Below are 25,133 nucleotides of genomic sequence, written 5' to 3' on the forward strand. Positions count from 1 at the left end.
CATAACCTCAGAGAAGTCAGATTTTGTTTGACCCTGATTTTGTTTGTTCCAGTTGAAACCATGTTACAGAATAAATACTAGCATGTGCTTGAAGAACACTTTGACTACAATTCTATGTTCTGGCCAAGAGTAGTTTTACTACAGCAAGAAGCTCAAATACCCCTATGACTGAACTTAGTGTTTGTTGCCAGATGGCAAGGAGCAGTTTTATTAAAGAAACAAATGTGAGCTTTGATTTCTGTCAGCTAACAATGATTCCATGAGACATCATGTAAACATCAGAAGACACAGAGCCTCTTCCATTTCAGCTATTGATAATTTTCACACACCCACTTTAATGAAATTAGAGGTCTAGCTTTCCCTTTCTAGTTTTGTCCTATATTGGAAGGTTCCCATCCCCAAATTCAACAGTACAGGATATTCATAGACTGTACCAGAACAGTATTGAATAGATATTTTAGAAATTAACTTTACTGGATGAGTAATCTGACTTCATAAAACACCAGATGTCATTGTATTTTCTGAAGAAATCTACATTTAAACAGAAAATCAGATTCAAGAACAAAGTAGGAAAAGATTTTATCATAGATACTTCTACCCTAATTTTGGTCCTCAATGGCTATGATATTAATGATATTTTGAATTTAATTCTTTTCTCAGTAATTCTCTTGGACAGTTTGTTTTCTGACTCAGAATCTAAAAAGTGTGTATTTTCACAGACTTATTTTCAGCATACAAACTGTTTTGAGAATACCACCCTCATTCAATCCTCAGTTAATATATTTGGCTTTATTTAATCTGATCTACTTAATCTAAGTAAATGTCTGAATTCTAAGAGTTCTTTAAAATTTTCATATTTTCAGGATGAAGACACAGTTATGCAAAAGAAAAGGCTCATGGGAGACACAAAACACTTTTGTCCAGTCAGTCTGAAAGAGAACTTTGTCCTCTACCCTGGACTCCAGGAACATGCAGCTAAATATAAAGAGAAGATTTATTACTTTGCAACTTCTGAGTACAGAGATAAATTTTTGAAGAATCCTGAGGAGTATGTAGCTCACAATGAACCACTACAAGTGAGAATCTTAAAAATTATTTAATGCAGAGAATAGCAGATTAAAATAACTATTTTCCATTCCCATTTAGATTTGTTTATTATTGTTGATTTTTTTCCTAGGTAACAATGTATTAGGCAAGTCCTTGAAGCAAATAAAACACATGGCTTCCCTAGTGATTTTGTAATGTAAATTTAAATTAACACATTGAATTAATGATGCAAATACAGTGGAAAAGAGAGGAAGATTATAAAGGTTTACTAGAATCTCAAAATATGTTTAACAAATGGCATATTGGGAGTTTTATGGGTTTTTTGTAACTTGAAAAAGCGTAAAAGAATGGACAATTTACCGGCATTGTCTAATGAAGTTTCATTTTTACCTGCTGATAGTAGTGTAGTATACTTGTTGGTGTTTCCAGAGAGCAGGTAGTTTAGTTAGAACAGCAATATAAAGTCTGGAAAATTTGAAATACAAAGTTATGTGACTGTTTTTGATGGAATTTTTATAATGATATTTTTGAAGTGAAAAACAATAGGAGGTGGGTGCACTGTTTACTCCAAAATGTTACAGAATATTCCATTTTTTCCCTATAGGCTCCTCCTTTACGGATGTGTTTACTTGGGATTCATGGAGCAGGTAAAACTACTTGTGCACGACAGATAGCAGACAAATTAGGCATTTTCCATATTCAATTTGAAGAATATCTACAGGAATTGATTTTACCCAAAACTAAAAGGAAAGTTGGGCCCTCTTTTGACGAAGATCAGGAAGATGACAATAAAATACCAGAGGAACTGGAAGAGTTCTCTCAGACCATGACTAAAACTAAAAGAGCAAAAAGGAAACAGGTAATAATAATCTTTTATACATCCATGCACAAAATAACCATTTTCAGAGTAGGAATTTCCTATAAAATTGTAAAAATGTTTAAATTATATTAAATATTTGATGTAATTTGGAAATAATAGTTCTTGACAACATTTTCTTTTAAGTATCACAAACATTCATCAAAGTATTTTCAAGATTTATATAGAGGTTTTTTTCTAAATAGTGGAGATAGATGCTAAATGGCCAATGGAAGACCTGCTAAGGGGGAAAAAAAAGGTCCAGGTCAGAATAATAATGGGAAGGCATGGTTTCCTCTAAGTGTTTATAATATGCAGATTCAGTCAAGTGCATGTGTTCGAATTGCACAGGACTTCAAAAATGTTCCTTAGGTGTGCTCTTTGCGCTCTCTCGGAGCAAAAGGATGGAATGCCTCTACCAGCCCTTTAGTCTGATCATCTCTCATAAAAAATCAGAAATATTCAGCATTAATAACAGGATAAGGTAGTATTTTTTTAATGCAATATGTTTCTTAACCTGCATTTTAGCATTTCTTTGCCTATTGGCAGCAGTTTCAGATGACAAAAACAAAACAACTCTTGGGCACCATAAAATATGCCTTGCAGCTCAGCTAAAAAACTGTTTAAAATAGCTTTATGTTCATGATACTGGTAGAAAAATTAATGAATTATAATTTTCAGAAGATTGGTCCTTTTTCTTAATCAGATTGACTACTGGTATAAAATCCTTAAACATTCTAAACCCTATCTCTTACAGGATGCAATTTCTCTGAAGAAGAAACTTTTACGTAAAGGTTTATTGGGGAGAGTATTTTCTTTTATTAGGCAGTGATCTGTTGGGAGAAAACCAAAAATCCACAAAGTTTTATTGCAAATGATTTTTTTAGATAGCAATCAATATGATAAAAGCCATTCATTATGTGGAGAAGTCTCAACATATGCATATGAATCTTCCAAAAATATGTAGTGAAAAACTGAAAATCTATCTCTCACACAACAGGAATAAGGATTTATCCAACACTCAAAGGTTCAGAAAGAAATATGTTTCTGCATCACATTTTAAGAGCCTTTTTTTTTAGGTTGGGCTCCTGATACCTGCCAAGTTCCCTCAAGTTACTAGTCATCAAAAATCTTCAAACACTTCCTACTACAGGATTTAAGGAAGCTTGCAGGAGAGGCATCAGGCTACAAAGTAGGAGGCATACAGAAACAACACTCAGGCACAGCATTAGGAAGATGAGCACTCAGTGGAAGTGGAAACTAGTGAGGGATCTGAAGGGTTGCAAGAAGAACTTCTGCAGTACAACAGCAGTAAAAGATCTAGAAAATACGAGTCTGACCCTGAAACATGGCCTTTGCAAGTACAGTCTAATCTTTGGCCTAGAGGGCTCTGTGTCTACCTAGGAAAGCCTGGGTAAAAAACCAGGACTGCTCAAAACCAGAATATGATCAAATTTGGGATCATTTATGTAAACTGGACACATACAGGTCAATGGGGTGCACTTGCAGGTGCTGATAGAGCTGCCAAAGGTACATTCAAGGCCACTACTCTCTTGAGAAGTGGAGCAGGTCACTGATAATTGGAAGATAGTGTTCTGATGAAGTAATACAAGAGCAGGTAATATTGGAAGCAAATGCTTCAACACGGACTACAGATCAAAGTCATGGTCATCAAAAGATTTTCATCAAAATGAAAGAGGGAGTTCTTTTGAGAAGTCAGTTTACAACTTGGTCATCACAGCTGAAAATATGGCAAATATTTCTGACACTCATGGCTATGGCTGGCTCTCACTCAATGTTATTTTTTTGGCATCAATACATGTCCTACACCAAGGTATTTCTGTTAGTATTTCTCTCTTGTCATCTTTATATTTGCTGGGAAACAATCTTCTACATCAATATTTTTCCCTCATGCTTCTTGTAAAGTGTTTCATCTGATGGCACAACCTCAGCACAGCTCATACAATTTCAATTTCATTTCAGTTTAGAACTCCATTTACTGGTCCTCGCACAAAACTCTAGAGGATATTTTCCAAGGTTGTAGAGTTCCCAGACATTTCTCTGAATATGAATACCACTGGACTGTCTGACTATCCTATTTTTCACCAACCTACCATCTCTGCAAAATGTCATTAAATTCCATTGTATCATTCTCTTTCACTTTGGCGCAAGACAGTAGAAGTTTATCTATCAAAGCTTAAAGTCAGCTGTAATATTCAAAGCAAAACCACTAAATGCAAACAAAAATATACTATGCAGTCTGGAAAGTTCAGCAAAAAGATGTCATCCTGGTTGTTGTAGCACCACATTATTGACAGGTCTGGGGGGCAGCCTTGTCCTTCAAATCACTCTGTGGGGTGTTCTCTTTTTTCTATCTGGAATATACATCTCATGCTTCTTTTCTTTTACCAGATACAAACACCGTTCCTACCTCTCTTAAGCAGTGGTAATGTCAGTGATACATATTTATATATGTTTTACTGTTTTCTCCCACTTCACATATTTCTTTCAAGATGCCTCTGTGTTGCAAATCTGGCTACCACTTGGTCTACTTAGGCATATTCTGTCATACAAACATCTTTTAACATATATACTGTGTCAGGCACTAGAGAAAATACTACTCATACACACTACATTAGACCTGTAACTTCCAGCATGTCCTCAAGTTCTTTTGGCTACATTATCAGAGTAGATGTCAGGCATGGGAATTCTTATTCCCTTTTGATATCAGACATGTTTTGATTCTGACACGTGTTTTGATGTATGAATTATGTAAACTAATCCAGAACCACCAATGCATATCATATTTTCATTTTCTTTACCACTGTCTGAGTCAGGAAGTCATTCTATGAGAAGCACATCTCCAACCATATCAGTCTCACAGAGTTACATATTCTGGAAAAAACCCAACAGTTTTCCACAAGAATTGAGTTGTTTGATTTGGTATTTGAATAGTCTGCATTTGACTAGTCATTAATATTACTGTAGTTGTATAGAACAATGCTATCTGTCTGGTATCTGTTCTTCTGCCTATACACCATAACCTCACATATCCTTCTTCAACACATTTTTTTGGAATTCATCCAAATATAATAGTTGCTTTCAAGAAGTGAAAAAACATTCTGATGTAGTGCAGGTAGTCTTCCAGCATAGGAACATGTATAGCCAAGTGGAAAACTACTTGTAGGCAATTAGGAGAAATGGTGCTCATTTCAGTTTCTATTCCTCTGAATTGAGCATATGTATAATTAAATACTTAACAGTTGTGCTTGATTTTAGGTTTCATTAAAATTCATACAGCAGCAATTGCCCTAATTTTAGGGAAATGCCTAAAACATATAATGCATAGTTCAATGCAATGTGGCAAATGAGTTTCTTTCTGCTGGTTTAAGTCAAGTGAAGATAGTATCCTATTTAGCTGAAAACAATAAAGTATCAAGTAGATACTTCTTTCTGGTTTTGGTTAGTTGCTTTGGGGGTGTTTTTTTGGTGTTTTTTTTTTTGGGGGGGGGGGGGGAGGGGGTGTTTGTGTTTTTGTTTGAGGTTTTTTTTTTTCATTTTTGGTGGATTTTCTTTACATAAAGGAAGTGAAATTAACTGATGAGGAAGAGGCAATCAAAGCAAATCTAATGGATAATACGGAACTACCTCCAGAAGTCCTTGATAAGATTGTTCCTGACTGGTGGAAGAAAGAGCCATTCCGGTAACTGTAATTAGATTCTCTCTTTCTTCAATTAATTTTAGGAAGTATATCATCCATTGTGTCCACAATTATAAATAACTTCGGCAGAGATTATTTCAAGACTCTTGTACTTTATAGGAGTAATGACCTACCTGTCAGTCTTAGTTTTGTTGTACTATTTTAATTGATATTTTGACAGTAATATCATGTTTCATATGCTGCACACAGGATTTGACTAAAGTACTTGGCACACCTGAATTGGATTAAATCTCCTAAATAGCTGGGTAGTTTTCATGGCCTTACAGGATAGATACGAAAACAAACCTTTTATATTTTTATATAATTTTTGTGCTGACTACAGACTGGGGACAATGGTTCTCTATACAGTGTAGAAACAGGGAGATCAGTTTTAGGAAAAAAAGAATGCACGAAGACAAAAAAATTACCCAGCATTATGTATAATGTTGTAATATTATATGTATTATATTATATTGTATTGTATTGTATTGTATTGTATCACATCACAATACGTTGCACTACTAAAATATACTATGTTGTACTCTTCTTCCCCACAGCATCCAGGGCTACCTTTTCTTCCCTCCACTTCCACTTCTTCTAGCTTCTTTGGTTTTCTGCAACTTTACAGTGTGTCCTATTAAAGTCTAAAGTAATAGATATAAATATTAGCTTCTTATTAACACAACATTCATCCTTACATAACTACTCATCTAATTCAAAACTGTAAGAGCTCCAATAAGCCTTGGAGCATTCCAGGTATAACTGACTTGTTTCTAACATTTGCAGGAAGAGAAATATAAGTCATGCTGAGTGGCAAATTTCTCATCCTATGCTACAGAAGAAACATAAATTTTCAGGCACAAGTTTTCTTTGAGAGTTGTTACCAGAAAAGTGTTTGGGGCACCTTCTATTTTTTTGATATCAGTGCCTAAGAAGTATTGTTTTTAGAGTTACACAAGCAAGTCTGAGGACACCATTAGTTTTGGCTTTTTAAGTTCCTTTAAAATATTTAAGCATTGCAAATTAAGACCTCAGAAGAAATTAATTTGTAAGTACACTAATTAAAATATACAGCAAAATAGCAGTTTTACATTGTCAAAAGATACTAGCTGAAAGTATTTTTTAAATTTTACTCCTAGCATATTTTCATGGGTTAACACAGTTTGGTTTTTAGTTAAAGAGGAACTAAACTTTATGTTCACAACCGTGAAACCACTACACATAGGCATTTAATATGGGAATGTTTGTGGGGTTTTTTTCAAACTAATTACCTGCTCACAGTGTTGCACTTTAAACTACACTGTGTAATGGTAAATACCATATTTTCCATTTAGGTCCACAGGCTTTATACTGGATGGCTTCCCTCGTACTTCAGATGAAGCCACATATTTGTCAGAGCAAGGACTCTGTCCTGATGTTGTAGTTTATATTCAAGTAGAAGAAAATGACATTCTTAAACGTCTTTTTCCTCCACGTCTAAAAAAATGGAAAGACAGACGGCGTAAAAAAAAGGAATATAAAAAGAAGCTGAAGGAACTAAAAGCAAAAAAAAGAGTAAGCTTTCAGCCCTACACCATTTTTTTGTTGTTTCTACAGGAGAGGTCTGAACACAGGTTCTGAAACTCCCAAAGCTGTGAAGAGCACACGGAGTAACAGACACTGGAGCCAGGAGACATAGTCCTACACATTCACAGTATTCCTAGGCTTACCATAGGAACCAAAAATAATTTAGGGCTGTTTTCCTCTTCTATGCAATTAACGCATGCAGGAGTTTGGGCATCTCGAAGCCCAAAAGAAAAGTAGGTGTGCTGCCAGATAAATGGCAGTCCTGGAAAGTCTGGGGAAAAAGGGAAGTCACTGGAGGGAGGGAATATGACGATAAAAAAAATCAAATAGACAGTTCATGCACTGTAGTATTGTTGCATCCCAGATGCCCTGAGCATGAGCTGTTGAGTTGATCAGCATCTCTCATAGGCTGACTTCACTACCATATGGGGAGTGTGTCTGTGTTCCCAACTCTGATACTCTGCACAGGAATGTAGTAACTCTAAGCTACATTCTCAGTGCTGTTGCAGCTGCTCTGTGTCCCATTCAAATGAAGCTGCACCTGCTGTTGAACAGGTTACAAATTGGTTGAAGTAACCTGAAGCCTCCATGACACTTACAGTTGGCACATTGTCATTGGTTGTAATATATTCAAGGTGCCTCAGTTTCTATAAAAGTAAGATAAAATACTTCATATGTAATATCAGGAAATGTCTGAGCCTAATTACTACAGAGCAGTTGATACACAGGAAGTTAGGACAACTAAATTTGGGACAAGACTCATACAATACCATTAATATCCCTAAGCAGTCAAAAGGAGCACCACACATTTACTACCATACCCAGTTACCCCTTTGCCAAATGGCAGAAACCACCTATTAATTTAGAAACTCTGTAGTTTACCAATAAACCTATCAGTATATTTTCAGTGTGATAAGAATTACAGCCTTTTTTTCCCCTCTAATATTAATCTCAGAAATTGCCAAATTAATTTTCTAAAATATAATTACATGTTTGCCTAGTAGAGAGGTATATCTGGTCTGGAACATTTCAAACTCTAGGTAGTATTTTTTAACATTAGAACCACCTGGAACAGAATTTTAAGGTGGAAAAACCAACGTTTATTATATGTTACATTACCAATTTTCAGAGGGGAGCTTTTATTAGGAAGTATCATCAGTCTTTTACATCTTCTTTTCACTAATAGAATGAGAAGATGGCCAGAAGAAGGGAAGAACTCTTAGGAGAGCGACAAAAAAAAAAGGAGGAGGTAAGAAAACATCCTAATAAGACAGTTTTTAAATAGAAGTGTTTGCGTTCATACCACAGAAATTTCTAGAGCTTTTACTCACAGATTTCAGGACCATGTAGAACAGTAAAATTATGATAGACTGCGAGACATTATTTTTGACTTTCAAAAGTAATTTTATATTATGTTTGAATTGATTTAGAGACTGTGGATTCATGAAGACTAAAAACTATTTTAAAAGAATTCTCCATATGTGCTTGAATTCAGGAAAATACTTTTGAATGTGTTTAATGTATCTAATTTGTAAAGCATAAGAGTAGCCCCACTAATTGAAATTAAACATGTGCCTTTCAGTACACTGTCAAATCCATGTTAATCCAGAATAGGGCTGTATGAGGATTTTTGCCCAAAGTCAATTACATAATATATTTATAAATGCATTCATGTACTACTTGACTGTTCATGATATTCTGTCAGCTACACTTCCATCAAACACAATTGTTTATAACAGAGTCCCATCAAACTACAATACCATTTATGAAAAAACACTCCTCTTATCAAAACTGCAGTGCAGCTCTTCAGGTTTTTAAAGTACTCTTGGAATTGGTGTGATGCTTCACTGTATGCACTATGCAATACTGCTGTATTTTCTTCTGAAATAAGATTCTAGAATTTACTAGATTTTTGCATATGATAAAGGCTATCCCAAAATGAGGTTTTGTTGAGCTAATGGCTTTTTTAATTTAAAAAGAGGCAAGAATACTATATGTTCCTTCAAAATATCTGTATCATAGACATGAAACTACAAAATATTTTGTCTTTATAGGCTTTAGCAAATAAGGATAATGATGAAGCTAGTGAGGAGGAGGAGGAAGAGGAAGATATTGAAGCTATACTTGCAGAAGAGTTTCCAGAAGAAGAAGAGGAAGAACCAGAAGAAGAAGAAGAAGAAAATGAAGAAGATGCTGTTGAGCGCATGAAAAATGAAATTTCAGAGAAGTTTGAATCAGAAGTAGAAATGTTACAAAGTGTGCAGGTACTAATACCACTGCTTATTTTGTTCAATTATAGGATCACATGAAGCAGAATTTCTGTATTTTTCACATTTAAACATTATAGTGCCTAAATAGCCATGCTGCTGTACTCTTTATCTAAGAATGTGAACAAAATGAAGACTGTACTGAGAAGGTATAGACTTTAAAGAGTATACCATTTATATGACTAATAATAGTAAAGGAAAAAAACAAGGAAGCTTTTGGGTAGACCTATCCAGTCTTGGTGTCATTTCATTTTTGATAGGTCAGTTGACAAAGGCAACCAACCTAGATAGTTGTGAATGTATGAAGAGTATTTCAAAATAATTTTTGAGGCAAAATTCTTACTAGACAGCTCTATTTTTTTAATGGATTTCCTGGTTGTTGGTGATTAAACCAAATGTAAAGAAAAATCCAAATCTAATCTCGATTAAGGTGCCAGGTGTTTGGCACCATTCCCACACCTAGTGATATAATTTTCTTGAAATCAGTGCAATCTAAGGCAGCAGGTAGATTGGTAACATTTGTTAATTATCTATTAAGTATCTCACTTCAGAAAGAAACTAATCATGATTTAGAAGAAGCTCTATCCACTGACCAGAGAGAAGGTTTACAAAACTAGATAATAATACAATATTGTAGCAATGTGACACCTAATATAGAAGTTTAAACTTCAGTGGGCAGAAAGACCAATTCCCATCAAACTTTGCTGATTTATGTTGACTGAGAACATGCCTAGGAAATCCTTGATAGTTCACAGAAAATCTTACCATTGGTCTTCATTAAAAACCTGATTGCATTTATGATTCTAATATTTCATTATGTTTTCATAACCAGGAAGAACTTGAAAAGTTATTAATACCACCAATTCAGATCAATGGAGGACGGAAGCCTCACATCGTGTACTACCAAATTTACAGCAAGCTGCAATCTCTAGTGGAAAACCGCAGGAGCATTTTTGAGAAATGTTACCCAATAAGTTTGCCCCTTGCACAGAAGATGCTATTTTTCTCATATAAATTACTAAGTTCTTTTGGTCAATGGGATCCAATCAAGGTAATGTTCTTAGATGGCTGAAGAATGTTTTTCAAAAGTTGACACTTTTTAAAAATGTATTTCACATTAACAAGATGTTATCAGATAGTAGCAACTAATACCAGAAATATTTATTGAAAACTATGTTACTGAATCAAAATTACACCACTGAATAACAAAATATACAGCAAGCATTAATAATAAAAGGTGTTGGTCAGTGTTGCAGCCAATTTAAGGCTGAGAGGCATTTAGTAAAATTTGTTACACTATGATTGATAACATGATTAAAGGTGGCATTGAATCAGGAAGAAATGCCTAACCCTTAATGATACACAAAACAAAGGACAACAGAGAAGGTCTTAAAACCTTCCAATAGTGAGAACAAACGGAAAGGATTTGGAATATGAATTTGTAAGAAGCCACACACACAACTACTCACCAAACCAAGTAGTGGCGAAAAATGTTAGATGTACTTAATTCACTAGCAATAATTCTTTCTTATCAAAATTTAAAATTTTTGAAGAGCAACAAATCTATTTCCATGGTATTTTACTAGAGATCTGGAAAGTTGAGTTCAAAAAGTACTCATCACTATCCCCAAGGCAGGAAATGAAATGTTCACAGGTAATTCTTTTGGCTTAATGCTGGAAATAAAAGCAGATTGTATTGTGAGTAAATAAAAATTAAAAAGATACATTGAAAAAAAAAGTCCAGTGAACAACAACAGAAAGCTCAAAGGCCCTGAAGGAAACATACTTTGGCCTTCATTTTTCTATGCCAATTAATCAAATAATTTTATTCCATTTTGTATAGCATCATGTTGTGTCTTCACCTGTTCCAGATCACATTTGTCTCTCTTTAGCCTTAGGGTCAGAATCTTAATTCTTTTTCATGGCTGCATCAATTGACATCTAATAATCTTGGTACATGCTAATAGAAGTAGATATGTCTACACTTATGTAATTTCCAACTACTGAAAACAGTTTATGTGTTTAATTGCAATTAGTCTCTACACCCTAGTCTTTGCACTTCATTCTAATGGATTTCACATTTTTGTATTCCATTTCTCCACTTCATTCCTTTGTTCTATATGGTGTTTTTTACCAACCAAAAAGTATAATTCAGTTAAAGGAAAGAAGTCACAGGAAGCTATTGGATAAAATAAGAGTGGTGTGCTGATAGTGAAAATGTACAAGCTGATAAAAATGAAAGGGGAATAGGATCATTTTCAGAGCATTTTAGGATAATAATAGAAGTTATAAAATTGATTACAGACTGGAAGTTTTGGGGTAGAAATGCAGATTGTGTGAACGCCAGTTACTTTTAGATTAAATCTGGGGGGACGGGAAGAAGTTATGCAACTGATTGAATAAGCAGAAAATAAACATTATGAGTTGAGTGAGGAATGGAAGCAGATATACAGGAGAGCAGACTCATGAAATCCCATAAATTGAGGGCAAGCACCCTGAAATGACTTGATGCAGGAATAGGAACCTAAGGATATGAGAAGAGCCTGGTAGGACAATGCCACACAGTAGAACAGCCCCATCTCTAGCTGTAATAAGCAGACCAACCTTACTGACTCCTTACAAGAATAGTAATAGATTTGTGAGGTATGATTTTTCTTGACAATAAGCTCAGCTGACTCTTCCCTGTTACTTGATACGTATGCATGTAAGTATTGGGTTTTTTTCCTCAATGTGTTTCAGTTTGCTCAATACAGAGTCAGATTTACTGGACTATTTTTACCAGGTTCTATGCTGGAGGGAAAAAAAAAACCCTAAAAATGGTAATTTTCTCCCACTTCCTTCTTTTGTTGAAGGAAGGTCAATGCTACACGTTACTCAGAATGATACTTCTGAGTCCCTTTAGAATGGTAAGGTGAATGCCATCTGGTCTGGGCAATATTTCTACATATTATTTTTCTACATTTTGTTTTAAAGCATCTTTTATTGACACTTTAAGACAGTTCTTCCAAGAAGGGCTGCAAGAGGGACATGACTAAGTTTTTCCATAGAGAAGAGCAGTGCAAAGAATTAATCTGACATTACTTCAATGACTATTTCTGCCAATTGCATCTCTTACATGTCAATGATCCATCAACACTGCAGACTTTTTAATGGGCTGTCTGATGTGTTTGAAAATATTTCATCAGCAGTGCATGTATTTTTCCAAGAACTTTTTCAGTTTATCTTCTTGTGGTTTTTCACTTGACCATAATGTAAGTATTGATATCTTTTGACGTCTTCTTCATTTGTATATGACTTCTGGTGAATACAATATTCTCAGTATTTTCTATTGGCAGACAGGCAGGTGAGTCTAATTCACTGAGGAATAAAATTATTCTCTTTATTCTTTGAAAATTCAAAAACCTGTTATGTTAATCTTCTCTGACTACACTATCTTGACAGACATAAAGTGTTACGGTACCACCTACTGGAAATAGCAAGTATTCTTTCTGTCTTCAGTGTTTATTTCATCTTTTTACATGAAGTGTAGGTATAGAAGGTTCTCAGATTTGAGCAAAATCTGTGTGAATTTCAGAATGCTTTGATTACAGTTGGTACTCCTCTACCTTCCTATAAAGCCACTTCTCTGGGATGGAGGAAGAGGCTTTGTCAAACCTAATTAACTGATTCTCATTTTGTATGTTATACAGTTAAGCCAAGGAGATGTGATCAAGCCACAGCAAAGGCAGGGAAGCACAGTCTTTCCAGTAATCCATCGACAATATATTTATTTCTTTTCAAGTAAAGAAAATAGTGAAACATTTATGACAAATCCCATCAAATATATTTGTCAGCCAAAACCTAAGCTATCTGTGCCAGTAAAGATTGCATTTGTGGGACGTCCAAAATCTGGAAAGACTACAGGTATGAGCAGTTATCTATTAAAAAATAATTCTTTAGTGACTCAAGCTGTATCTGTCCTTACTGTTATTAAGAAATCATAAACCATTAATATTGTTGGTCTTCCTGCTTCTCTTGCTGGGCACAGATTCTTTTAGTTACATTCTCTAATATCTCATTTGACAGTCTGATACTTATGCATTGTCTATCTGAATTTTATTCCAAGTCCTTAAGATGTTAGTGACCTGGACTTGCACTTAGAAAAACTGGACTTACACTATTTATACCCATTGTATTATTTATTATTATTTTCTAATTGTTTCCTTTTTTTTTTTTTTTTCAGACAATATAAGCTAATGTACAATGGAGAAATAGTCCTAAGATCAAGGATGAGGACCCCAAACTCCCCAGTCTCTTTCCAAATTTCTAGATTTAAAAACCCCCAAGATTTCCATCCTTCTCCTCTCCCCTTCCTCCTTCATGACTGTCAATCCGCACATTTCTGCCTTTTACTGGAGGAAGAGGAAATTAATTTTAAACCATAGATATTGGTTAGAATAGGATGTTAGGAGGAAAAGAGACAGGTTCAAATTATCTCATATTTAGGATAAAATTTTGCCGTAATTTCCATTTCCTGGATAAATGATGTAACTGATGGGCTGTTGTATAAGAGGAGCAGCAACTCTCTAACACACTCTAACAATACTGACTATATCTGCTGAGGTTTGTGCTAAATTGAATAGTGTTAGCATGCCCTGTGCATATGCCAGCTTGTGATGTCACTTACCTTAAAAGTTGTGACTTGAAATCAAAATATTTTGCAGTTGCCCAGAGACTTGCGAGTGATTATGGGTTCCTGCGCCTGTCCTTAGGAGATGCTATCCGGTTTGTGATAAACAACCAGCCAGAGAGCGAGTTGGCATTTGAGGTACAGTCACACCTTTTCCAAGGACTCACTGTACCTGATGAATTGGCCATCCAGGCTCTGGATGTGGCTCTGCTAAATCACGTGGATAATGCCACTGGGTAAGAGGCTTCTTGGGGGTTTGGGAGTTTCTCTAGGACATGCCAGTCCCTTCACAGGTGTGGATTCCCATGTTATTGCTGTAAAACAATTTCACTAAAGCGTATCAGTGGTTTCTGCATTAAGAAAATAATCTGTACAAAAGGAGATTTTTTTACAATTATTCTGTGAAATGAGACTGAAGCATAATTTTCTGCAATTTTCAAGTAACTATATTCCAGTAAATCAAAGTAATATACTTCATGACAGTTATTTTTTTTCAGTCAATAAGCCAATATCTTCTATTACCCTTTGAGAACTACCATTTGGTCTCTCTTATACCAACTCCAGAACCATCTTAGACACACCTGATTGTCTTTGATCATGCAGGCTGGTTCAGTACTCAAGGGGTTTTTTTCTGTTTTTCCTAGCAGCTGAAGTTATTAAGGAGGAATGAAATCAGTGAGTCTTTCCACCTCATTCATATGTGATCCTAGGCTCTTTCTCCACCACTGAAACACCTTTGAAACCGGCAGACATAAAACTTTATCATTAGTATTTCATGACATTCAACTTCTCTCCCCAAAAAGGAGAATTGTTACAGAGAAAGGCAATTCTGCAATAATCTCTAAAAATTATTTGTGCTTGAGATCAGAATTCTTTCAGCTTTTCTTTCATGTTAAATCCTGGAATCTTGTTTCAGCATATTTTGTTCCAGTATTGCCTAATATGTGAAAAGCATTTCTTCTTCAATATGATTTTAAAAACTCTTCAAATACTGTAGTAAATCATTTTACTTATCACTTTAAAAACTGCTCCTCCCAATCCACATGGAGACTTCTCATAGTTAAAATGATGTTTCTGAATGATTGATGTGTCAGAATTTTGAAGTACACCATTTTTATAAATCACAGCCATCCACTTACCCACTTTTTGCCCTTTGTGCATTTCCTTTTCTCATTACTATTTCTTCTTCTACCTACTTGATTTTTTAAAATTTGGTTGTAAATTCTTAGGAGTGAAGAATGTGTCTATCAAGCGAGAGCAATGATAACTTCATGGCATGGGTGTAGACTTTTGTCTCTATGGAAAATGTACTAGAAATATACATAGACTTAACTGGTTGATCGGAAGCTCACTTCTTAGGAAAACTATTTTTTCTGTTTCTGTTTGCGTGCAGAGTTGTAATTGATGGATATCCTCTAACAAGAAAACACGTAGATCTCTTGGAATCAACTAAGATAATTCCAGTGAAAATCTTTGAATTAGATATGGATCCAAAGGAAGTGTTCAGAAGAGCACTGTTGGATAAGGAAAACACAAACCGGTAATGATACTCCCTGACAGAATTTTTTTTTTATTCTCTACACAATATTTTAATATCTATCTGTGTGCCTCTATTTATGTGCCAGAGGTTGTATCTAACCTGGAGTATAACTCAGCTGTCTCTGAACTCCACATATGAAAAACATGGGAACCAGTCCCTCTCTTTTCTAATGCTTTGATTTCCACAGACCAGAAACAGGGATGTAATATGTTTGGGGCATGCTCTGGCCAGATCCCTCAATTGCATGACTGAGATTACAAATGTGCAAAGCTGTGCACCCACTGCTTAGTTTAACTGGTTTAATGAAACTGTACATCAGAAATGTTACCACTTCTCTCTGCTGCTGAAATTTATTCTTCATCAATTATTATCATAAAGGATATCCTTTAAAAACTTAAGTAGAATTCTTTTAAAAATACGGAAATAATGCATATTTAGTAACATAGAATTCAGGAGTTCTAAGCCTTTCAATTCAGTTCATTCCCTTCTTTGTTTTTCTGTGAGGATAAATATTCTGTTTAAAGAGCCATTGGTTGTTTTTGAGGAAGAACAGTAAGTAGCTTATAAGCAGAGAGAGAATGAAAAAGAACAGAACATTCACCTTAAAATTAAATTGTGTAAGAACCTGTTTCTCATTAGAGGAAGCGTTTCTAAGAAGTTCCAGATAGCTTGGAGCTTTATTAGCATGCCTCTTTCATTTTGTTCTTTTCTTTTTGTCTCTTTCTTTTTATCAAGTAATCAGTATAATGTTAAATTGTTTACTAAAAGACTAAAGACAATTTACATTGCAAAAAATTAAATCAATGATATATTTTTGAAAGTACTTACTTTAAACTTCATTTTAAATACCAAACTAATTATATTTCATAGGCTTAAGTACAAATCCAGTGTGCAATATCAGGGTACTATTTAAAGGTGTATTTGTTGTGTGTGTCAGGTAATATGTGTTGATACATTCCAAATCCTTTGCAAAATAATTATTGAGTTGTATTTGGGACATAAACAGAAAAAGTTTTGTTCTTCGTTCTTATACAGGACTGTCTGATCATAAGTACACTGCTTTTCACATGTAGCTGGTAGTGTTCTTAATAAGAAATTTGTATTTCTCAAATATGTTCTACTGTGTCAAATAAGAAAAATTTTGTAAAAAAACTTACAGTGAACTCTAGAATTTACACCTGAAATTCAACGAAATTACCTAATCTTCAGATTTAAATCACTCTCATTTTTCATTGTCTTTAGACCTCCCTATCCTGAACATGACAGCAAAAAAATTCTAGCTATTAAAAATTCCTGCTATAAAGAGCACATTGATGGTATTAGAACTTACTATATGAAAGAACATCAGAACTGGTGTGTGATTAATGCCAATCATAGCAAATGGAAGGTCTGGAATACTGTTCTGCAGGAAGTTCAGATGGTTGTTAAACAAATGCAGATATACCTGGAAAGAAAAAAAGAAGGTAAAAGAAAAACAGTTTCCCAGAATGTTTGTCTCTTTAAAAAGCTGAAATGTATTATGTGCATGACAACTTCACCTTTCTTTGGATGAGGCTAATTCTTGGGCACATACATGCCCTTAAATTCTCCAATCTCATCTGCAGAGATCTTGAAGAGATCTCTTGAAAAGAGTGAAGACAAAGCCACCTACAGGGCAGTCTGAGGCCATCCTCCAAAGAACAGGGTAACAGAAATCTACTAAAGGAAGGCAGAATCCTTGGTCCATGGTAGATCCATCAATGCTGGGTGGTAAAAATCATGAAGAGTACCCCAAAGGTACAAGGGGAACTCCAGCTTGCAGCTTCAGTTTAGAGTTAGTGAAGGAAGAGGGAGGGAGAGGGAAGATGTTAATTTAAAATCTAGAAATAAGCTTGAATATGCCATCTCCATTAATTTCTGTGCTTTGGGAAGAAGACCACTTTATTCTAAAATTGCACAGTTCCCACTTGACTTTTTGTGTGTCAGCACTGGTCAGGATTAAATATGCCTTTCAAACATATCTGTACTGTTTAACTAGAATTCCTCTGAAGGGTAAATATACTTCCTTATCTTATATCCACCTTTTGGGTTTAACTTTTACAGCTCTGTGGTTGCACCCATCTTAAAATTTGGAATCATAATCAAAAATATTAAAATGCACTTAACCTTCACACATCAAGTTTGAAAAAGCGTGATTTTTAAGTAATTTGGTTTTGAGATTACATTTTATTCAAGATTTTGAATATATTTATTTCAGATAGCATTTGCAAGATATGGATGAATAAAGGGGAGGCTTTCATCACATCTTGTACTCTTTTTCAGCAATGTTAAGAAATAAAATAATAGCTGAAATGTCCCTTAGTAACACAAAGGAGTGAAACAATAAATCATAAATAAGAAGAACAGACTAATAAGCTGAGCATGCAGAGTATCCCACATCATTAATAATTATTATATTTCTTAAATGCTACAAAAATGTTATTAAAATTAATTGGTAAAATGAGTTACAACTTCATTTTATTATTAGATTGCTGGTTTAGTTCTCATTATTTTGTATAATTTTCAAATTATGAATTACCTTCTAGACTGTAGCATTCCTGAGTAGAATTGTTTGATGTTTCTATGTCTCTCATAAATAAAACATTATCATTAATTACTTTCATTAACAGGAGAAGCAGCCAGCATTGCTTATTTAGGTGTCACTCCCAAGGAACTGCAGGATCATCTGGGGGAGTGTGGACAGTACTGTCCTGTCAGCCTTGCAGAGAAAGGTGAACTGATTGACTGCTCTGTAACCCCCTCACTGGAGTTTGCTGCAGAATTTCAAGGGCGCTATTACAAAATGGCTTCACAGGAAGAACTGGAAGTGCGTGTCAAAAAGCAGGTCAAAAAGGAGGGGATTATGGGAAGAAGGAACATTGTTGCTTAGATTCTTTGATTCCATACAGAAATAGGTAATATGCAACTTGAATTAGACCACTGTTGTTAGCAGTCAAGCTTTTGTTCTGCATACTTCTGCTATGAAATGTCTAGACAGACAACATACAGCAGGACACCATTAAACTAAAGTTCATCTTATAAATTGTCACAAATCAAACATTCATTTGAAAACAGTAACTTTCTCCTTTATCTGTTGTGGGGAGACTGGGTTAGAAAGTGGCTTATGATAGCAGTAGATAGTGATGGCTGGTGGGTGGATAGTGACTACTTCAACTGAGAGTAGGCTGGAAAAGAAATTACCAAGGAGCATCAGCAGTGCCAACACACTTTTGCATTGTATCTAAAATCTAAATTGTGTGAGCCAGTCCTCTGGAGTTTGACCAACAGTCCTACCGTGCTTCTTTCATGATAAAAACATTTCTTTTTCTACAGAAATTCTTGAGCAGACCAGAGGTTTATGTATCATCACTGGCATCTCACCCTCTCCCACCTCCACATATGCTACCAAAGAAACTGACTGCAGCAGAAGCCTTATTCCCTGTAAAGGCTGAAATGCAGGGATACTGTCCAGTCACTTATCTAGATGGAAAACAGAGGTATGTCACTAGAGTTTTCATAATCTGAATTACAGATTATGTGTCCTATATTAATGCATTCATGAGGAAATATTTCCAAAGTATTTTTTAGTGCTGTTCAGGGTTTGGACAGGAAAACTGATTACAATTCTCTGTATTGCGCCTGTGGCTTTGGAAATCAACATAAAATCACCTTTTAATACTTACATGGCTACAGGTTCTGCAAGAATCTGTGTTGGCTTGATTGTCTTTCATGATGAAGATGGACAGATTTAGTTTGAATTCTCTCTATCATAAGCCTTCAAAGGTTCAAAGAAATCTCATCAATCCCTAGTAAATGCAAAACTAGCTATTATGATTTTTGTAAGAGATCCATAAAGCTCCACCATAAAGTCACACAGATTTCCTCTGTGTGCAAGAATTTCTCATCAGAGGAAAACCATAATAGCCAATTTTATGTTATCCCTTTTTAATCTCCTGAACAACTATGATTGGCATTTTAAGTGGAAGAGCTCTAAAGAATCACTATAAAAGTTCCTCAAGAAGCAGATTTTTGAGGTAGAGACTATCAGATTTTGAACCTTGTAACTGTCAGTCATTCAGTGGAAACTTGGATGATCCAACTGCATTTTTTTTTTTATTAAATTTTTTTTTGGTAGTTGCTACACTTGCTGAATTACCAGAGGGCTACCAGTAGCTCATTAATTTACACCACACAAATTATGTTTTATGTTTTCTTTCAATGAGTAATTCTTGCTCAATCTCTTCAGATATGAAGCTTTGGTGCCTGGCAACATCGAGTATGCAGCACAATACCAAGACAAGGTATATATTTTTGAAAGTGAAGAAAAACTTCAGAAGTTTATGAGGTGAATACACTAACTGCATTTTAATCTTCAATCATGTCATTGTTTATACATCTTAGAAGTGCTTACTTTTTATCTGGTTAGGTTACCAGAGAAGTACTGGAATCTGAAGCTTCCCCATAAACTCCCTCCAAAAAAAGAGCCAATGCTACTAACTACACTTCCTTTGGCTGGATACCTTGAACAGGCCAGTTTTTGCTTTTCTATTTTAAAACATGATTTTTGATACATGGCGTATCTCATTCAGTTTTTTAAAATTTTAATGCATTTGAGTCTTACATTTATTAATGAGATTATATTAAAAAGAAAGTTTTGTAGTTAGAATTGAGAGCAATTTTTTTAAAGCTTTAAAATAATAGATATTTGTCATTTTAGTGGAAAAAATACAAGACCATCAGAGGGGGATAATAAGCTGCAGTATTACATGATAGAGTTTCTGACTTAGTTGTTTATCATATCTTGTAAGAATACATTTTGGTGTGACTTTTAATACCAGCATAGACACAAGCTTACCTGGAAAAATTTAAGAGTAGTTTGTTACACTTTGACACATGTATAAATTAAAACATGGTTCATGGTCACAGCCCTCCCTATTTTATGCTAATTTGTTATCTTCTACTATTCACCAACTTAGGGTATCCTCCTGTTAGATCTAAGTTACAACAGGATATGGCATTGTTCAGGATTTCTGTAATGGCCTTTTAAACCTGTTTTCTTTCTTTAGGGAGTAGCAACTTCTCTAATAAAAGCTCTGCATGAAGTCAGCAGCCTTAAGCCAAAGTTTCCATTCCTAAGTGTGAAAGAAACTGCTCTGGTTTTTGTCTCCTTCCATCTAAAAGGTAGTGTATAAAACAGCATGCTATAAAAATTGCTAGTTGTATAAATGACGTTAAGTCCTCTGATACAATATAGATTGCCAATTAGTGTTCATATTTGCTATTTTTTAGAATTTTTCTTCAGGTTTTTTTCAGCTGGAGCTATCAGTTGCAGGTAATAATCTGTAATAGTTTGCAATCAGCTTAGCTACTGCCAGCTTTCTCAATTTCAATGTCCTTGTTTGCAGCTCTGCTATAGCTTTGGGCTGGTTTCCAGCACTGGTGGAGATTTCTGGAGCATGACTGACATTTCTTTCAACCCACCACTTTTGTCTTTTATAAGCCAACCTGTTCACTGGGTGAACTTCACCTGGCCTTTTGTATTTTACATTTTTACTTATTCTTTTAGATAATACCAACCTTAATTATTTTTTCAAAGCTCTTTACGTCCTGTTTCCTCATGTAGTTTCCAGTGCCTTCCAGAATTTTCTTGAACTATCACAGATTTTTTTGCTAACACAGCTTTGTTAAGGAAGACCATTGAACAGGGCAGGCACATGTTAAGCCCTGCATACATGTACAGTTCCTAAGCCACCAAACAGCTTTTATGTTGTAGTTTGCTTCATTCGCAAAGGCTGTTCCCATTCTATTGTTAGCATGGCTTTGCTAACATAAGGATGCTCATCCTAGGAATGTTTTGCTCATATATTGCAACATTAAATCATTATTACTAGTGAATGATGAACCAAAAGGATTATGCAAGTGCAGAAATCTCTTCTCCTCATGCAGTGCCAAACAGCTGTACCATAGCAATTCGGGAAAACAAGTTATATTCTTCTAGCACTGGGTAGGACTGCTTCCAGCTTTAAGATACAGCAGTCCTGTACACTGACAAATCACTAGAACTTAAGGAAGAACTTCTTTCAAGTACTAGTGACCAAACACTGGAACAGATTGCCCAGAGAAGTTGTGCAGTCTAGAAATATTCAAGAGCCATCTGAACACAATCCTGTGTCATGTGCTCTGGGGTGACCCTGCTTGAGCAGGGAGGTTGCCCAGATGACCCAGTGTGGTCCCTTCCAGCCTGACCCATCCTGTGATTCTGTGATTTGTTGCAAATACAGCATTATTTATTATTCTGCATCTCTTCAGAATAGTCACGCCATTCTTGATCAAAATGCTTCAAGTTGTGGTCCCCTGGAAATTTATTTAATCTTATTCCTATGTGAAGTCAAATCTTTTCATCTTCAATTAAAGTAATTCTCTAATCTCACATTTAAATAGGTTACAAGAAGCAGGGATTTAGTTACTCCTTCAGCTTCTCTCACAACACTGGATTGCTTTCAGTATCTGAGAAGGTACAGGTGATCAACCATAAATGCAGAGGGATTTACTCCTGAAAAGAGTAGTAAACCATATGTAACTAAGAGTGATTGAGTGTCCTTCAAGCTAGACTCCTGTAAGGGCTGTATTTGGAGCTATGCTTGACTAATCTCTCAGAGACTGCAAAATGTAGCTGTCTACAGTTTAAAGCTAGTGGACTGAAGTGTCTTGGAGCATAGTTCCTCATGCTGTCCAGTTTTTGTAACGAGATATAAAATACTGTCCATAAGAAAAAAAATGCTTATGATTTGGATCACTCCTTCCCCTTTGTCTCAGGGTAACAATTAAAATAATAAACTGTATTCTGAGGACTGGCACTCAATACTAATGTATGCCAAAATAGGGCTTAGGGCAGAGAGAAACCTTCCTTCCTCCTCCAAACTACTAGTCAGCTCTTTACAGAATCATGGGATCACAGAAGATGCCGAGTTGGAAGGGACCCACAACAATTATTGAGTCTAACTCCTGGCACTGCCCAGGACCATCCCCAAGAATCACGGTGTCCTGGAGAGCATTGTCCAAACACATCTTGAACTCTGTCAGGCTTGGTGCTGTGACCACTTCCATGGGGAGCCTGTGCCAGTACCCAACCACTGTGGGCACTCAACCCCAGTGAAAAACCTTTTCCTGATATCCAGTCTAACCCTCCTCTGACACAACTTCAGCCTATTCCCTCAGGCCCTGTCACTGGTCTCCACAGAGAAGTGTCTACTGCTGTCTACCCCTCCTCTTGCCCTCACAAGGAAGTTGAAGATTGCAATAAGGTCTCCTCTCAATCTCCTCCAGGCTGAACAGACCAAATGACCTCAGCTGCTCCTCATACAGCTTCCCCTCAAGATGCTTTACCATCTCTGTTGCCCTCATTTATAATAGTTTAATTTTTTTCTTGTATTGTGCCCAAAACTGCACACAGACTCAAGGTGAGGCCACCCCAGTGCAGAGCAGAGCAGAGCAGGACAATCCCCTCCCTTGCCCAGCTGGCAATGCTGTGTTTGATGCACCCAGGACAGGGTTGGCCCTCCTGGCTGCCAGGGCACTGCTGACTCATGCTCCATTTTCCATCAACCAGGATTCCCAGGTCCCTTTCCACAGCACTGCTTTCCAGCCTCTCATTCCCCAGTCTATCCATGCATCCAGGGTTGTCCCATCCCAGGTGCAGAATCTGGCACTTTCCCTCACTGAATTTCATATGGTTGGTGATTGCCCCGTCCTCTAATTTGTCAAGGTTTCTCTGCTGGGTCTCCTGGCCCTCAAGGGAGTCAACAGTTTTGTATCATCTGTGACCTTCCTCAGTATCCATTCCAGTCCTGCATCCAAGTAATTTATGAAGGTATTGAAGAGTACAGGGCTAAGGATGGAGCCCTGTGGGAAACCCATCAGTGACAGGTCACCAGTCTGATGTCACTCCTTTCCCTGTAACCCTCTGTGCCTGAGGGTTGAGCCAGTTGCTCACCCATGGCATGATGTGTTTGTCCAACTGTGTGCCTGGCATTGTGTCCAGAAGGATACTGTGAATTGAAAGCTTTACTGAAATTAAAAAAGATTACAACTGGCGTCCCTTGGTCAACTAGGTGGATTATTACCTTGTCATACAAGGAAATCAGGTTTGATAAGCAGAACTGTGACCAACATGGCTTCATGAGAGAAGAGTCCTGCTTATCAAACCTGATTTCCTTGTATGACAAGGTAGTCCACCTTATGGGCAAAGCATTTAGGTCATGGAACATCTGTGCCAAGGACACAGTAACCCAGCACCAGCCATGCCAGACCTGGGCTATCCTCAGGATGTGCCACACTACCCAAATTTGTCACTGCCTGGAGATTCACCAGTATCTCATGGTCTGAGAAATGAGAAGTTGACAGCAGCTGGGCATGTTTGTTGTGTCTTCTTTTTCAAAAGCTTGATCCTTCTGATTATCCAGACTTGATCTTTTTTTTGGCTTGGCACCAACAGTCAAGGTGTTTATCTGTACCATGGGTAACGCTAACAGAGGTAGATTTGGTCCTTTTGAAAACTTCTGTAATGTAATCCCACAAAGTTTATAGGGGACACTAACATGCTGGTTAAATTCTTGCAGCACACAACCCGCGGAGCTCGGAGCCAGTGCGGCAGATGTACAGAAAGAAGCTGTTGCAGTTCGTGGAGCACTGCCAACTCATCCCCTACCTGGGGACTGCCATGGGCCCGTATAAGGAGCCAAGAGATCGGCCCCCTGGCCTTGACGACAAGCTGCAGACTTTTTTTTCCCTGAAAGGCACCCGCCCCACTTTTGTGTGAACCCTGTGTTTCTCCTGATTAATACATGGAGTGTTACCATCAGGCACCAGTATGGCTGCAACATGGCCTGCGAACAGCACATGTTCTCAGGCCGCTTTTTAAACTATGGAATCTTAGAAATAAAATCTTTTGTCTGAAATTGAGAGATATAAAGCTACTAGAGAGCATCCAAAGGATGGCTGTGATGATAGTGAAGGGCCTCGAGGGGAAGCCGTATGAGGAGCAGCTGAGATCACTCGGTGTGCTCAGCCTGGAGGAGACCAGGAGAGATCTCATTGCAGCCTACAACTTCCTTGTGAGGGGAAGAGGAGGGCCTTGAGGAGGAGGCATTGATCTTTTCTCTGTGGAGACCAGTGACAGGACCCGAGGTAATGGCCTGAAGTTGTGCCCGAGGAGGATTAGTTTAAGCATTAGGAAAAGGTTTTTCACACAGAGAGCGGTTGGGCACTAGAACAGACTCCCCAGGGAAGTGGTCACAGCACCAAGACTGACAGAGTTCAGGAAGCATTTGGCAAGGCTCTGTGGTACCTGGTGTGGTTTTGGGGGCTGTCCTGGGCAGGCGGGAGCTCAGCCGGATGACGCATGTACCCCTTTCCCCCCCGGGCTGTTCCGCGCCTCACGCCCCGCCCGTGCTGCGCTCATTGCGGCAGCG

General features: G+C 36.7%; 1 protein-coding gene and 1 long non-coding RNA gene across 14 annotated transcripts in view; one reads left to right on the forward strand and one right to left on the reverse strand.

Annotated features, from left to right (window-relative positions):
* AK9 (adenylate kinase 9) overlaps positions 1-24,550 on the forward strand; it is a 59,665-nt gene extending 35,115 nt beyond the window's left edge. For 8 of the 12 annotated variants that reach the window (XM_083856311.1, XM_083856308.1, XM_083856317.1 and 5 more), the window contains exons 21-37: positions 864-1,076; positions 1,652-1,906; positions 5,488-5,606; positions 6,938-7,157; positions 8,356-8,418; positions 9,224-9,433; positions 10,269-10,487; positions 13,126-13,339; positions 14,140-14,341; positions 15,499-15,645; positions 16,888-17,108; positions 18,294-18,490; positions 18,997-19,160; positions 19,910-20,008; positions 20,090-20,196; positions 20,734-20,844; positions 24,282-24,550. In XM_083856311.1, coding sequence (XP_083712437.1) covers positions 864-1,076; positions 1,652-1,906; positions 5,488-5,606; positions 6,938-7,157; positions 8,356-8,418; positions 9,224-9,433; positions 10,269-10,487; positions 13,126-13,339; positions 14,140-14,341; positions 15,499-15,645; positions 16,888-17,108; positions 18,294-18,490; positions 18,997-19,160; positions 19,910-20,008; positions 20,090-20,196; positions 20,734-20,844; positions 24,282-24,481 — 2,961 coding nt within the window. In that variant the 3' untranslated portion in view covers positions 24,482-24,550. Of the gene's footprint in view, positions 1-863; positions 1,077-1,651; positions 1,907-5,487; positions 5,607-6,937; positions 7,158-8,355; positions 8,419-9,223; positions 9,434-10,268; positions 10,488-13,125; positions 13,340-14,139; positions 14,342-15,498; positions 15,646-16,887; positions 17,109-18,293; positions 18,491-18,996; positions 19,161-19,909; positions 20,009-20,089; positions 20,197-20,729; positions 20,845-24,281 lie in introns of those variants that run through there. The other 4 variants (XR_014589479.1, XM_083856318.1, XM_083856309.1 and 1 more) reach the window with 4 other exon arrangements.
* On the reverse strand, positions 15,505-25,117 carry LOC310906803. Of its 2 annotated transcripts, none has more exons than XR_014589480.1 (4): positions 25,010-25,117; positions 19,347-19,438; positions 16,976-17,089; positions 15,505-15,619 (listed from the first exon to the last, which is right to left on the reverse strand). It is a non-coding gene; the product is annotated as an uncharacterized lncRNA (long non-coding RNA). The 2 variants fall into 2 exon arrangements; XR_014589481.1 differs by having other exon boundaries at positions 19,347-19,469; positions 25,010-25,083.
* Between the last annotated feature and the right edge of the window lie 16 nt (positions 25,118-25,133).

Source organism: Zosterops lateralis (assembly GCF_965231275.1).
Source record: "Zosterops lateralis genome assembly, chromosome: 3".
Classification (NCBI taxonomy): domain Eukaryota; kingdom Metazoa; phylum Chordata; class Aves; order Passeriformes; family Zosteropidae; genus Zosterops; species Zosterops lateralis.